This window comes from Eleginops maclovinus, chromosome 17 (genome assembly GCF_036324505.1).
Source record: "Eleginops maclovinus isolate JMC-PN-2008 ecotype Puerto Natales chromosome 17, JC_Emac_rtc_rv5, whole genome shotgun sequence".
Classification (NCBI taxonomy): domain Eukaryota; kingdom Metazoa; phylum Chordata; class Actinopteri; order Perciformes; family Eleginopidae; genus Eleginops; species Eleginops maclovinus.
Window position 1 is genome coordinate 11,282,502 of NC_086365.1, and position 14,869 is coordinate 11,297,370.

The following is a 14,869-nucleotide window of genomic DNA, read 5'->3' on the forward strand; positions in this document are numbered from 1 at the left end:
CAGGGATTGACCAATTTCTATTATGTGTCATCCCACCCACTCAGCGTGCCTCTGTCTTGACTTGCTTATTCTCTTCCATCCTTCCACCCTTCCTTTCTCCAAGAATGAGGACATGAGGCGCAACAGCTCCAGGATGGACAGTGAGCACTCAAAGACTATCGTGCGCATGCTCCACAGCGCCACCAACAACACCCAGCATTACTACGGCAACGACGTGAAGACGGCCGCCCAGCTGCTGAACCACGTGCTGCAGTACGAGAGCCGGCAGGCAGGCTTCGACCTCACCGCTATGAGGGATGCAGAGTTCAATGAGGTATATACAGAATACATAGACCACTTTAGCCTCAATGGAAATATCCATAAACCTTAATTAATCCCAGTCGGTTGCCTTGGGAGCACTGGTGGCACACTGCCCTCCACTGGTTGATTCTCACTAATAGAGCAGCTTTATCCACCAATGTATTTATCCACCATTGTGACATTACTGCTGTTTAATATTAATACGATGCGTTTACTTGCAGTAATCTTAAACTATATGGTTTCATTCTCCAGAACTTGGTGCGAGCAGGTAGCGCCATACTGGATCCCGACACCAAGGAGCACTGGGATCAGATCCAGAAGACTGAAGGTGGCACCGCCCATCTGCTCCACAACTTCGAGGAATACGCCAACACCCTGGCACAGAACGTCAGGAAAACGTACCTGAAACCCTTCACCATCGTCACTGACAACATGAGTGAGTGCTGCGATCACATTGTAACTGTGACTTCTCACATCCGAGATATTATATTCTTAACTCTGTGTCCTCTCTCTGCTTCTCAGTTCTAACCGTAGATTACCTGGATGTGTCAGATCCGGAGAGGGCGACGCTGCCACGGTTCCAGGACATCCAGGAAGAATATTCCAAAGAGCTTGGCTCATCTGTCCACTTCCCGCAGTTCAACCTCCGCACTCATGTCCACAGAGGTAGGAAAGCTGGGAGAAACAAAGCTGCAAACGTTAAAAAAACCCTCCAGGTTAATATATCTCTTGCCATGTTCTTCCAGCAGAGCCAACCCCTGCCCTGCCTACTCACACCGATGCCCCACAGAAGGAAGAGGATACGGTATCTGACAGGAAAAGACGCTATCTTGAGCCAGATGCCCCTTTGCCGGTTGCTGTTGTTATAGTGTATAAAACATTAGGGAAACTCCTTCCTGAAAGATACGACCCGGACCGCAGGAGTATGAGGTAAACACTTAAAGATAGGGGATACTTATGACCTTATCGTCCTTCAAATACATTCCCACTGCCTTATTTAACACACTGTATAACACTGACTTTCTCCGGCTCTTAGCTACGATTAAATTATGAAGTGCTATCTAGTCAATTTCAAACAAGACCTTAACGGGTGGATAAAAGAGAGCCTATAATCTGAACTCTAAATAGTTTCTACTGTACTTACCTGTGTGTGATTACTGTATATAATGTATCATTCAACCATTTCAAGTAATTAAGTAATTTACTGTAGGCATGTTTGAAGGAACAACCTCATCAGTGCCCATTCCTCTTCAGTGATACAGAACATTTGAACAGCTGTATGAGTTTGGAAAGAGAAAAAGCTTCTAAGAATATGTTTTCAAGAGAAGTACAGACGGATAACAGAGAATATGAATCATTTAAACAAGATGTGGGTCTTTACAGTCAATTCACAGTCTGATCTACTGTTATAAGAGTGTGTTTGTATTGTGAACTGAAGCCATACAAAGAAAACTATTGGTCAGTGATTTAAAATGTTTTGGTCATACTTAATTCTGTTTCTCTAGGGTCCCCAACCGCCCAGTGATCAACACAGCCATAGTGAGCGCCTCGGTGCACAGCGAGGGTCCGCCTCTTCCTCCCATCCTGGATCCCCCCATCACCTTGGAGTACACCATGCTGGAGACGGAGGAGCGAACCAAACCTGTGTGTGTCTTCTGGAACCACTCCATCGCGTGAGTTGGACCTGGGCCTTCACTTTTGCAGTTTGAAAAAGCATTCATGACATTTGCTGTGAAGTACTCACGTTCATGTGTTGTGTGTGTTTAGGATCGGCGGTACAGGCGGCTGGTCGGCTAAAGGCTGCGAGGTGCTCAACAGGAACAACAGCCACATCAGCTGTCAGTGTAACCACATGACGAGCTTCGCCGTGTTAATGGACATTTCCAAGAGAGAGGTATTGCTAAGATCCATAAAGATCTAATTAAGATTTAGTTTTTCACTTTGTTATTGACTCCTGGCTCTGCTCTCCCCAGCACGGTGATGTTCTCCCGCTGAAGATTGTCACCTACACCACGGTGTCGGTCTCCTTGTTCCTCCTCCTCATCACATTCATCTTGTTGTGCCTGTTGCGCCGGCTCCGCTCCAACCTCCACGCCATCCACAGGAACCTGGTGGCAGCGCTCTTCTTCTCTGAACTGGTCTTCCTGCTTGGAATCAATCAGACGGACAACCCGGTGAGTGTGTTTGTAGCTAGTTGTTTTAACAATTTTGCCATGAATTTCAGCTAACTATTTTAACAATATAACCACTACTTAAGATAACTATTGTGACAGTTCATCCAGTATTCTTAGCTCACTATTTTACGGTTCATCAATTACTATTAGATCCCTTGATGTTGAATAGCCTTTGCTAGCTAACTCCGATAGCAACATTGGGACAGGAGGTCACCCCAGACAAGAAGTTCTATACGTTACAGAACATTTGTCTAGCCTCTTTTCAAGTATTCCTATAGTGCAATATATATATATATATATATATATATATGTGTATATAAATCAGGAGAAAGTAGATCAATGGTTCCCTGTGCGTCTAAATGGAAAAAAACAAAGACACATACGATACAGGACCACACCAGTTTCCTATGCTTGTGGCAGGGTGGAACCTGAAGGGGGATAAAGATCTAGTGTTTACTGAATTAAAACCTGCCAAACATTCAATGCTATTTGTTTGGCCTGCAGGCAGCCATCTTAACAAAATTGTTACAGAGGCTTTACCAGGATTAATGAACCAGAGCCTACCTGAGACCGTCTTTATTTGACAGAGTATGTGTTCTGAGGCTCAGCTAATGACTGTAATAATCAGAATGTGCTGGTAGCCTAAGCTATCTCCAAATATAACCCCCTATAGGTTCATTTTATTGAGTTGACACTTGCCGCTGGTTGTTACCTTGTAAATGTAAAGCTTTCTTATTAAAAACGTGTAATATCCTGAGAGGTTTAATAAGCTAATCATGTTAAAACCATAATCTAGTTTGGATACAGTACAGTGCAGGATCAAGAGTTGTGGGTATTCTTTGAAGTCTGCTGACACAGACATTCGGACTCACATGCACACACATGCACACACACACACACACACACACACACACACACACACACACACACACACACACACACACACACACACACACACACACACACACACACACACACACACACACACACACACACGCACACACACACACAGCTCAGTGTGCCAGTAGTGGAGACATGCTGTGACTGGTACCTGTCTCCAGAAGCAAGCCTCAGGGCGGTAGGCGCTGGTGAACGTTTCCCAAAACAACGTCTTGGTTTTCACTTGATAAATCTTGTGCATGTCTGTGGTACAGAAACATTATTAATCCGATAATTGACGGGGGATCCTGCTAATTTTAGAAGACATGAGGTTAGGATGCACTTGGTAGGCCTTGGGGAGACATTAGGGATAATTAAACAGTGTATATAACATATGTATGGTTGGATGCACTGATTGTAAGTCACTTTCAGTCAGCTAAGTCCATTTAGTATAGTTACAATTTAAGAAAAAATGATGAAGTTGTAACAATCTTGCAGGGACATGAATGCCATATGTTTTAAATCAGAATTTCTGTCTAATGAATTAGATTTGTGAATCATACCGAGGACTTTTGCCTTGTTTTGGCAACCAGTTGGGACCCTTTAATACAAGACATGTGGATAGTAATACTATGCTTAGCCATAGTCAGCCTCAACAGTCATCATCAAAAGTCAATCGTCAATCATAACAGTAAAGAGGAGTCAGCACAAGTAATGTGCCGAATAGAACATAATATCTAGCTTAAGTTTGCCAACATTTTAGTAAATAGTGCTCTTTAAAATGAACTTGTCAGGGATGAGTAGTGTTGCTAAACCAGATGTCTACACTCTTACACAAGAGGAGATCATCAGGCCCCACAGTGTGGTGGGTAATAACTCTCAGACACTGTCTTCAACCAGATGTACATTTTGAGTACAATGATCTCGTGAATATTCAGTAAATCGAGGTTCTACGTGACAAACTATAGTTTTTACATGCTGCTTTAGCAATGCCTTAATAGCCCTAAAACAAAGACCTTATTACGTAAGCAAATGGGACTAGGAAAACAAGACAGACAAACCAGGAAAGAAGATAAGGAGGGTGTACTGACTCGCAGTGTTTTGACTGCGATTGGGGCGACTGCACGGATAAATGAAGAGAGAACACACATTTGTTTTTTCCATCTCTGTTAATTCCTAAGTGTACATGGAGTCCTCTATCTTGTGCTTAGGTGTGTGTGTGTGTGTGTGTGTGTGTGTGTGTGTGTGTGTGTGTGTGTGTGTGTGTGTGTGTGTGTGTGTGTCTCAACTGTGGAATTCTGTCGGTGTGTGCCCAGGGCCATGCGGGATGATTTATAACCCTGTTAAAGCAGTGTCTTTCTTTCTGTCTCTGATCTCCACAGCAATACACAGCTACACTAAAATACAGTTTCAACTGCTGGGACATTCCCTGACACACTGCATTCCTCCGGTACAGCAACAGACCTGGAAATAGAGAGGGAAGGAGATAAAAGAGTGTGGAGATAGATTTATTCAAAACTCTTTTATATAAAACTATTTACCATTGGAAAAATACATGAGGTATGCCAGCTATAGGGCTGCAAATAGTGCTGATTTAAATCAAAATAGTAATAAAGCATAATAGGGCCCCTTGAACAGTGATATAAAACAATCAAAAAACTGCAAATACTTACATTTAAAAGGCTGTCAGGTTTGGCTTATTGGGCTTTTTTTTTGGTGCAATATATGATTATTGAAATATGCATTATTAGATGCATCTGCTAACAAAATAAAACAAAATCTGCTTTTCCTATATCTCTTACTTTTTGTTCTTTCTGTTCTCCCCTCTCTTTTCTTTTTTCTATTTGATCTCCCCCCAGTTTGTGTGCACGGTGATAGCCATCCTCCTCCACTACTTCTACATGTGCACCTTTGCCTGGATGTTCGTGGAGGGCCTGCACATCTACCGCATGCTGACGGAGCTGCGGAACATCAACCACGGCCACATGAGGTTCTACTACGCCATGGGCTGGGGCATACCGGCTATAATCACTGGTGAGACAAACACACACACACACACACACACACACACACACACACACACACACACACACACACACACACACACACACACACACACACACACACACACACACACACACACACACACACACACACACACACACACACAGGCAGGATGCATCCGTGCTGTGACTTGTATGTCCTGAAGTGGCTGTGATCCTCGTGGGAAAATAATTTAACCAGATTTGGATGTTGATAATATGTCAAATGAAGACAAAACAGAAGCATTAATTGTGTCGATAAAATAAACATCCAATTGCGGCTGAAAAGCGTGTGCAGGGAATTTAATCTTAACATGCCGCAAACACATAAATCATTTTATTTCTTTCGTCTATTCTTGAAATAACGCCACCATTCTAAATCCTATAGTATCGCCAATTAGTTGCACTCTATAACCCTTTGATGCTCGATAAGATTACAGTAATATATTAAAAGCTGTGCGTTGTGCTGACATGTTTTGGCAGTAGGAGATTCCAGGTAAAGATTACTTGATTGGAATCTGGACTGACACATACTGTATAGAATTTCAGAGGAAGACATAGAGATCCAGAAAAGACAAGAGATAGGGAAAGAAAATGATAAATGACAGTAAGAAGAAACGAAAATGATAGAGAATGCTGAAAAAAAAAAGGAGGAAAATGTTGGTCGCAAAGTGGCACTGCCTTAAAGACTGCAGGTGAGGAAGAGAGGTGTGATAAGGGAAGGAGAACCAGGAAGTAACTTTTACACTCTTTAATTCTATTTGCGTGTGCCTTCCGTGTGTTTATAGGTTTGGCAGTAGGTCTCGACCCCCAGGGTTATGGGAACCCAGATTTCTGCTGGCTTTCCGTCCACGACACACTCATCTGGAGCTTCGCAGGACCCATCTTTGTAGTTGTCCTGGTAGGTGCCTGAATTAAAAAAGAGCCAAAACGACTGGGTCTTTTTGTTATCCAAAAATAATGTCATGTATTCACACCATTGAATGGATTAAACCATATGAGTTAAAAGTGCTTTAACATCTTTATAAATCGTCTTTATTATCTGGAATATCAAAATATAATACCCCAAAATCATTTCTCTCCCTAGGTGAACATAGTGATCTTTATCCTGGCTGCCAAGGCTTCCTGTGGTCGCAGGCAGAAGGAGGTGGAGAAGTCAGGAGCTATGTAAGTCACTTTTATACTTCTATATGTAGGACAACATACAAAAATGATTAAAAGAAGCTCATCCATGTGCATTTTTGCCTCCTCAGTCCTGCACTTCGAATGGCCTTCCTCCTGCTGCTCCTCATCAGCGCTACCTGGATGCTCGGCCTCCTGGCGGTCAACAGCGACGTCATGACCTTCCACTACCTGTTCGCCATCTTCAGCTGCCTGCAGGTAAAACAGGCTTTCTGCTCAACCTTAACTTTAATCAGAATCACTATCAACAGCTGATGATGCAGTTACATACAAGCCCTCTTGTTTAATCTCAGTCTTTGTGCAATAACAATTCTATATAAATGGGTAACTGTAGCAAAATTAAATTTCCCCTCCTTTTGATGACTAAAACATTCTTACTCCCCTGTTTTTGACCCAATCTGTTTGGCTTCTTTCTTCACAGGGAGTGTTCATCTTCTTCTTCCACATCATCTTCAACAGAGAGGTGAGGAGAAACCTCAAGAACATCTTCACCGGGAAGAAGAGCGTGCAGGACGAATCCAGCACCACCAGGGCCTCATTGCTCACAGTGAGTAAACATCCACTAACCTGATGCTCTTATTATTTAAATAGTATTGATTTTTAAAGTTATTTGTTGCTTTTAACGTCATTCTGTATGTCATTTCATATTTACTGTGAATTTTTGCTCAAAACAATGTCTTATTTTTCCCACCCCTCCCCTCCCTCCATCCTCTTGCCCCTCCATCAGCGCTCTCTCAACTGCAACAACACGTACACAGAAGACGGCGCTCTGTACCGCTCGGGCATCGGCGAGTCCACTGTGTCCCTGGACAGCACGCTCAGGTCAGCCAAGAGCCGCAGCAGCTACCTGGCTTACACACTCAGGTACAACACGCTCACTGACTGCATGGCTGCTTCCCCTGCACCACTGCGTGAACACTGTGTGACTGTTGGTCCTTTTCACTGTCCTTACGTCCCCCTCCCTGCATGTCTCATACAAACTAACACATCCCAAGCCCCTGATTTATTTGATATCTAGACACACATACACTTTGCAGGTTCACACACACCTTATTGTCTGCCTTATCCAAAGCAAGGATCATTTTTTTTGAATTATCTTCACAGTTTTAGGGTTATTTCTTTCTTTTCTTCTGCAAATGCATGCTGTTTGAATTCTGCTGTACAGAAACTGCTTGTATGAAAGAGGAAACTGAGATTGGCCAGTGCATGGCGCACGGCTTTGTTGCAAAACCCAACACACACATACGGTCAAAGACAAATCCACTCTCATTGATGTGCACCATGGTAAAAGGTGCTTCCACACTACATTATACATACATACTGTCATGTGGTCCTATGTCCTAAATGAAGCAGCTAACTCTGTTCATTTGACTTGGAACAGTGTTTCATTCAAATGTATGGGTTATGCCTTTATGTTGAAGTATGAGCATGTTGCACCTGAGCATGAGGACAAGTGCATTCCTGATTAATCTCTAAAACAAGACATTGACATTCTGAGAGATAGCCCTCCCAGGATGTATCATCTCAGGTTAATCTCACCTGCAGCCTTGTGTATCTATGTTTTCATTGCAGTGAAGTGGTGTTACATATACCTTGTGTTTTGAGAAGAGTTGTACAGAACCGAGGTTAGGTCTGACTGTGCGCCTCGCCTCATAAATCTGTCATCTGTTGTAACGTGAGCTCACACTCGGGGTCAACGAGAGCAGAAAATGCCAGAAGGGGGAAGTGGGGTGGCGTGCTGCCTCTGCGAAAGGCAAAAGGGGGGAGGGGGATGGAGAGGGAAGAGCAGGAGTCCTGGGGAATAGGAGGGATGGGACTGTGCCTGTTAAAGGGGGAATGTAATACAGACACAGACACACTTCTTCCCTGCGGCATTTGGCACATCGCCAGCTGCTTCCAGAAGTTGCTCTCAGATCCGACGGGTCAAAGCCTCTAATATTGTTTTTGCTTTTCAGCCAACATCTAAACCAAACCTGGAATAACTTCAATCAGCTATAGGTCTTGAATTACCCGGCAATAATGCATCTGTGGTAGATCAGAATCAGGTTATTGCCAAGTAGTTTTAGGAATTTGCTTTTGAGTAAAATGGTGCATTTAGAAAACACAATTAGAAGAATTAATTTGTAAAAATGTAAGTATTTAAAACATTTCAAATGTGCCATAGAGATGGCTGTCTCCGTTGATTATCTATCACCCATTTTATTTATTTTATATGTGTAGCTCTTTGTTGAGCCATTAACCAAGGTTTATGTTTTGTAATTATGTCTTCAGCTGTTCAATTATAAGTTGTCTGAAACCACGACTTTGGGCTTCCAGCAATGCTTTACTTCCCTCTCTCTGCCTCCTCTTAATCTCCACCTCTTCTTTCCCACTCCCATGTTTCCTTGTCCTCCTCTCTCTTCCTCTATCTTTCTTCCTCCACACAGGGAGGAGTCCGGTCAGAAGCCCAGTGTCTCTTCAGGAACAGCTAAAGGGTTAACACACACAGATCTGGACGGACCACTGTTTCACAGGAACGGCACCAAGGGAGATGGTGGGTTCTTCATAACTCTTTTCCAGTCCCAGAATGATGTAAAAGCGTGGATCTTATTTATAAAGGTTCATATTTTTACCTTCTCTTCCTGTCCCCACAGACTCTGACTCAGACAGCGAGCTGTCAGGCGACGAACACAGCTCCTCCTACGCCTCCTCCCACTCCTCCGACAGCGAGGACGATGACATTGACGTCAAGCCAAAGTGGAACAACGAGAGGCAGCCCGTTCACAGCACGCCTAAAGGTATGTGTCCTATTGAGCCTCAACATGAGATACAATGTAAGCGAGAAAATATACTAACGTTTTATACTTTATTACCCAATTAAATCAAGTTTATAGTAGTTTTTCAATGGAAAATATTGTAATTATTATATAATTATGGCAATTTTTATGTTTTCGGATTCACTTTATGGACGAAATATATGAAGAATTTATTAAACTTGATGAATGCTCTAAATTAAACTCATCACAGTATATGTTGTAGTTTAAATGTGCTTAACTTTCACTCCAACAAATGCTACTTACACATAAATGCCACTGTTAGCAATTGTAATGTATTTAGCATTTTTTGAGGCTGACTGGAATTTAGTTTGAACATTTCTGTTTTCCCATCAGTGGATTCAGTATCCAATCACGTAAAGCCTTACTGGCCGGCAGACGCCACCACAGCCAGTGACAGCGAGGACCCCTGTGGAGCAGACAGGCTGAGGGTCGAGACCAAGGTGAACGTGGAGCTGCATCAGGAGAATAAGCTCAACCACACCAGCGAAAGAGAGAGGGAAACCCCCGCTGAAAGGGAAAACGCCAGAGATGCAGCGCCTGCTAGCCAACCGCACAGCAACAGCAACCACCACCCGGAGCAGAGAAAAGGTAAGGGTGGAGGTTTTTTAATATGGAGTTGAATTGGTTAATGTGATTTTGCTATTAACTCTTTGTCCTGTGTCAGGCATCTTAAAGAACAAGATCAGCTACCCTCCGCCGCTGACCGACAAGAACATGAAGAATCGTCTGAGGGAGAAGCTGAGCGACTACAACACCCCCACCATCACCTCCCCTCCTCCGAACAACAACAACACCTCCTCCCCGGCTCTCTCCTCCGTCAACATCATGACCCCAACGTCCCGGCCACCCTCGCTGGCCTCCAACGACGGATCTCGCCCCGGGAACCACGACAACGGCTCCATCATCAAGCCGCCCGTCGCCCCGCGGCCCCAGATTCCTGCCGGGCCCCCTCCGCCTGCCATCTACCGGGAGACCAACGGGGGGGTGGCAATGCACTTGAAGTCAGGGACGGTGAATGGAGGCAACGAGTCTGACTCAGAGTGAGTAGCTCTCTGGAAAATATTGGCATGTCAGAATTGGCCTTTCCTTTTTTTTTTACATTACAAGTTACTTTTGTAGAGCCTATGAATGCTGCTTCCTCCTCATTTCATAATGTAATTTGAATCTCTTTTTTAAAGGACTTAAAATGAATTTGATGCTATTAATGGTTAGCATTACATCAACTAGATCAATAATGCATGTATTATAAAGGGATCCATAGTTATAGGAATAGTTTGACATTTTGGAAAGTACACTTTTTTTCTTTCTTGCTCAGAGTTAGATGAGAAGATTGATACCACTCTCATATCTGTTTGGTAAAAACGTACAGCCAGCCGGTGGCTAGTTATCTTAGATAATCCCAAAAACTGGGAACATGAAGAAACAGCTAGCTTGGCTCTGCTTGCTTTACTTCATTTGTACGGCTTAAACAAACAAATCATTTGTATTAAGCAAATAACATATTATGTGTTAGTGAGTTAGCCTTAGAGGTGCTGACAGGTGGATTATGTTAGCTTTAGACAAAGCTAGCCTGGCTTTTTCATTTGTTTCCAGTTGGGGGTTTTGGTTTACAACATATTTAGTGTACAAACATAAAGGTAGTAATCATATTCTCATTTTACACTCAGCAAGAAAGGAAAATATCATATTTCAAATGTCAAACTATTACTTCAGTTATAGCATGAACTATGACCATCCTGCTTGAATGCTGCATGATGACTTCCTGCATCCCTGCATTCATTTTTACCAAGCATGTTCCTTTCCTTCCCCGCATCACCCCCTCCCTCTACCCTCCCTCCTTCCCTCCGTATCTCCTGCTAACAGTGGCAGTAACGAGACTTCGATCTGACCTGTTAGGAAAACCCAGACCAGCCTGCCCTTGTGAGACGAGGAGCAAAGACCTGCTGGGAGAGGAGAGGAAAGGCAAGAGCCAAGAGGATGGGAATAAAAGAAAGGAAAAGTAAAGACGGACAGATGCTGAGAATTGGGTGAAAAGGGGGGAACGTTTTCTTCGTACCTGAATCCCTTCTCAAGTTCCCTCTCCCTGGAGAGCAGTATTAATTGAAGACTTTAACACTGCCAAAGGCAGGAAAGAAAGCATAGATAATGAAAAGGTGTGAGGAATAATAAAGGGAATGATGGACTGTACCAAGAGAGGATGCTGTGGAGCCATGTGTGCCAAAACCACTGTAGGAAATTGGAACGAAGAATCAGAAGACAAAGCCTCAAAAGGATCTTCCTCCATGATGGTCATGTCGCCCAATAGGTGGGCAAAGTTAGCAAAGGGCAGATAAATCACTACATGAACCAAGACTTTAATACATGCTGGTACATTTGTAGTCCTAAAGGATTCTAATGACTACACCTCCCTTGAAATGTCAGACATCAAACTGACGCCTAATTTGACTGACTGTCGGACACATCAGACTATGATAGCAGACAGCGCTGTCACACACAAGTGCTCTTTTTATTGTTTGTTTTTTTACTGAAATGAGGCTTTCCCAGCCTCTCAATGCCGTGCATTTAGACTGTAATTAACATGTAGATATTGTTTAAGGTGAAGAAGAAATGATCTATTTTGTATTTCAGCCGTAGCAAGGATACGTTTCTTAACTAAAAAATCATTTTGGGAAAGCTTTCCACTTGTGAAAATCACTTGATATGCTGGTTTAATCAATTAAAAATGTTCTGAATTAAGGCCTTACACAAACAAACTGTATGAGCCTTGGCCACTTTCACAAAAACACTCACAATATGGATAGAAAGCGTTATGTTTGGATGTGAAAGTGACTTAGAATGTACATGCACACAGTGGGCCTAAATGAACTAATTATGTTGAATGGAGAGGACTTCCCTCTCCTGTTGAAAACTCAGTTCAAGCACTATGAACCTGAAGCCTTCTTTTCCAGTGTCCATCCTGCCTGTTTGTTCAATGCAACACACTCCTGGTTACCAAAACATGACCTATAGTAAATGTGCACAATAGGATTGGAGTCAGTTTCACTTTTAACTCACTTATATTCTTCAAGAAATATGAATTTCTCTTTGATGGAATAAAAACACATCATATGTCTAGAGTCAAAATGCTTTTTTTGTTTATGGATTTCATTTTTCTTAAAGCCAAAATTAACTAATTGAATTAGACAAAGTCAGAGGTTTTCAATCTGAGTTCAAAGTGAAAATGATGCCAGCTGTGCATATAGCTTCTACTAGGCAACTAAAAGTCTTGTTTACTTCCCACTGAATGCCTTTGTACCATATGTACAACCCCAGTGTTGATCCTTCCTGTGATCAGGGCTGTTGATACATGCCTTTTTTTTATTGATCCAAGACACTGGAAATGTTTTGTAACATAATGTATATTTATTTTTTATGGTTTCAAGACACTGGAATGAAAACATGATTGTGACTGTAAAATTAAAGACATGATGATGCATTTTTAACCATCTTGTGCAGCCTATTACATGTCTGTTGTCCGGAAGGAAGTGAGCCTGGTCCAAACATGAACACTACTCAAGGTTTATTAGGTAACATCAACTTTTGGGATCCAACAAGTGATGAGTAACTGAAATTGTTACTCACTTATGTCACTGGTAATCTGGGATCGGTTCTCACATGTGGGTATAATTAAGTCTTGGGTCCAGGTAGCAGATTATTATAAAGAGTACTTATCAATATTTTGTGTATGGCTGTCTTTTAAAATGCTAAACACCCACATTTGTCAAATTATATCAGAAAAGTTCACTGATAATTCTTTGTTCATTCAACGACCTATATCTATTCTACAATTTCAATCAAATATACACATTCAGACTGTCTCCCTTATATCTACAGTACAAATACAACTAAATGTCATGCACATCAGCTACTGTAATTCAAAAATGTAGTTTAAAGACCAAGAACACCTCATTTATATTTTGCACGATTGGATCAAACTTTAACATATAATGAATTGTTTTAGATTTTTACTGGAGATTTTTCAGTATTTGAAGTTTTGAATGTGTTTATCTCTATTTGAAGGTGATTAGCTGAGTTTTTGACTGTATAACTCTTTTACAGTCTTTTAAAAAATGTTTATCAAGACAAATGTGATACTTAAAACCATGTTGTATGTGCTTTAATGCTCTATGTTTCATGATGAAGTGCTATTGTTATATCAAGATATGAATAACATTGTGGATACGAAAGGAGGATGGAGGAAGACATATATATATATGTTTGAAATGAATCCAACAGAGGCGACGATTTTAAACAGAGGTGCACGCTGAAGTGCAGTCTGTGTACGCTATGGAAACATTGTCCTTAGAAGGTAATGTATTTCTTACTGTCTCAATATGTCCTATGCCCAGTGATCCTGCTGACTTTCAGTGAACAGTTTGGGTGTGTGAGAGGAAGTTAAGGCTGCCTGCTCTAATAGGAAGTTGAACCTAAAACATCAGAAGCAGGTGTTGGTTTTGGTGTATCTGTCTGAGTTACTGTTAATCCTCATAGAACAATGGTGGCAGCCGGCCTACTAAACATCCTTACTTCACACACACATCAGCATTTCAGAGCAACTTTTAGTGTGATCTTTGTGCACAGACAAGTGTTTATAAAGCACATTTAATAGCTAGTTTATTTTGAATGCATGATATGTCTATTTGTATATCTATATGAACTTTTATATGTAAAGAACCAAGCAGTGTTTATGTAGAACGTTTGAACAACTAGCCTGGGAAGAAAGCAACTACTGGGAACTACTGTATATGGCAACCAAGAGGTATCAAACATTACCCTTAGTTTAATGGCAAGTTGTTTTTCAAACACTTCTTTTGCACATATTTAACAAAACTTTGGACAACAAGGCCGCTGTAGCTGTTAGCCCTGCTTCCAGTTTTTAAGCTAAGCTAACCAGCTGCTAGCTGAAGCTTCAAGAAAGTAGTGTATTTCCCAAAATGCCAAACTCCTAACTGCTTTCACATTGGATAAATAATAACTGGAAGGGCCTGCAGTTGCTTCAACAAAAGTGTCTTATTAAAATTGATTACATTTCTCATTTGGCTACAAAATCTTCCTCTAATCTGCCATTTAGGATACTATATCGCTTTTTATGATGGACTGTTCACTGCTAAGCCCCACACTGAACTTTTCCATTGCATTATTTACATTTTTTCCACAGCTCAACCCACTTTAAGACCTGCCACTTTGCTGCGGCATTCCAAGATAAGCCGGCTAGTCGCAGCTCTTAACTTTTGCGATTGTGGGAATTTGTCTTCAGCCCCAGTTGTGTTGGATCAAAGAGCTGGAATAGAGGTAATGTAAATGGCTGCATAACTCAGATAGCACCATAAATGTTCCTTTCGCTTAAACTGTTGACAGAGGTAACCTGGTAACATCACTACAAGGTGTAGTACAAATAAGAAAGCTGTCTCCCATGTCAATGAGGTAATGTTTTTTC

General features: G+C 41.9%; 1 protein-coding gene across 6 annotated transcripts in view; it reads left to right on the top strand.

Moving 5' to 3' along the window:
• The window catches only part of celsr1a (cadherin EGF LAG seven-pass G-type receptor 1a), a 75,458-nt gene extending 62,583 nt beyond the window's left edge, over nt 1-12,875 (top strand). For 2 of the 6 annotated variants that reach the window (XM_063905903.1, XM_063905906.1), the window contains exons 19-36: nt 104-313; nt 553-736; nt 823-966; nt 1,047-1,230; nt 1,806-1,973; nt 2,068-2,194; nt 2,274-2,474; nt 5,213-5,387; nt 6,184-6,296; nt 6,483-6,562; nt 6,649-6,775; nt 6,999-7,124; nt 7,305-7,441; nt 9,004-9,110; nt 9,211-9,354; nt 9,727-9,981; nt 10,058-10,433; nt 11,257-12,875. In XM_063905903.1, coding sequence (XP_063761973.1) covers nt 104-313; nt 553-736; nt 823-966; nt 1,047-1,230; nt 1,806-1,973; nt 2,068-2,194; nt 2,274-2,474; nt 5,213-5,387; nt 6,184-6,296; nt 6,483-6,562; nt 6,649-6,775; nt 6,999-7,124; nt 7,305-7,441; nt 9,004-9,110; nt 9,211-9,354; nt 9,727-9,981; nt 10,058-10,433; nt 11,257-11,281 — 2,883 coding nt within the window. In that variant the 3' untranslated portion in view covers nt 11,282-12,875. The remainder of the gene's footprint in view (nt 1-103; nt 314-552; nt 737-822; nt 967-1,046; nt 1,231-1,805; nt 1,974-2,067; nt 2,195-2,273; nt 2,475-5,212; nt 5,388-6,183; nt 6,297-6,482; nt 6,563-6,648; nt 6,776-6,998; nt 7,125-7,304; nt 7,442-9,003; nt 9,111-9,210; nt 9,355-9,726; nt 9,982-10,057; nt 10,434-11,256) is intronic. The other 4 variants (XM_063905901.1, XM_063905902.1, XM_063905905.1 and 1 more) reach the window with 3 other exon arrangements.
• The last annotated feature ends 1,994 nt before the right edge of the window (nt 12,876-14,869 follow it).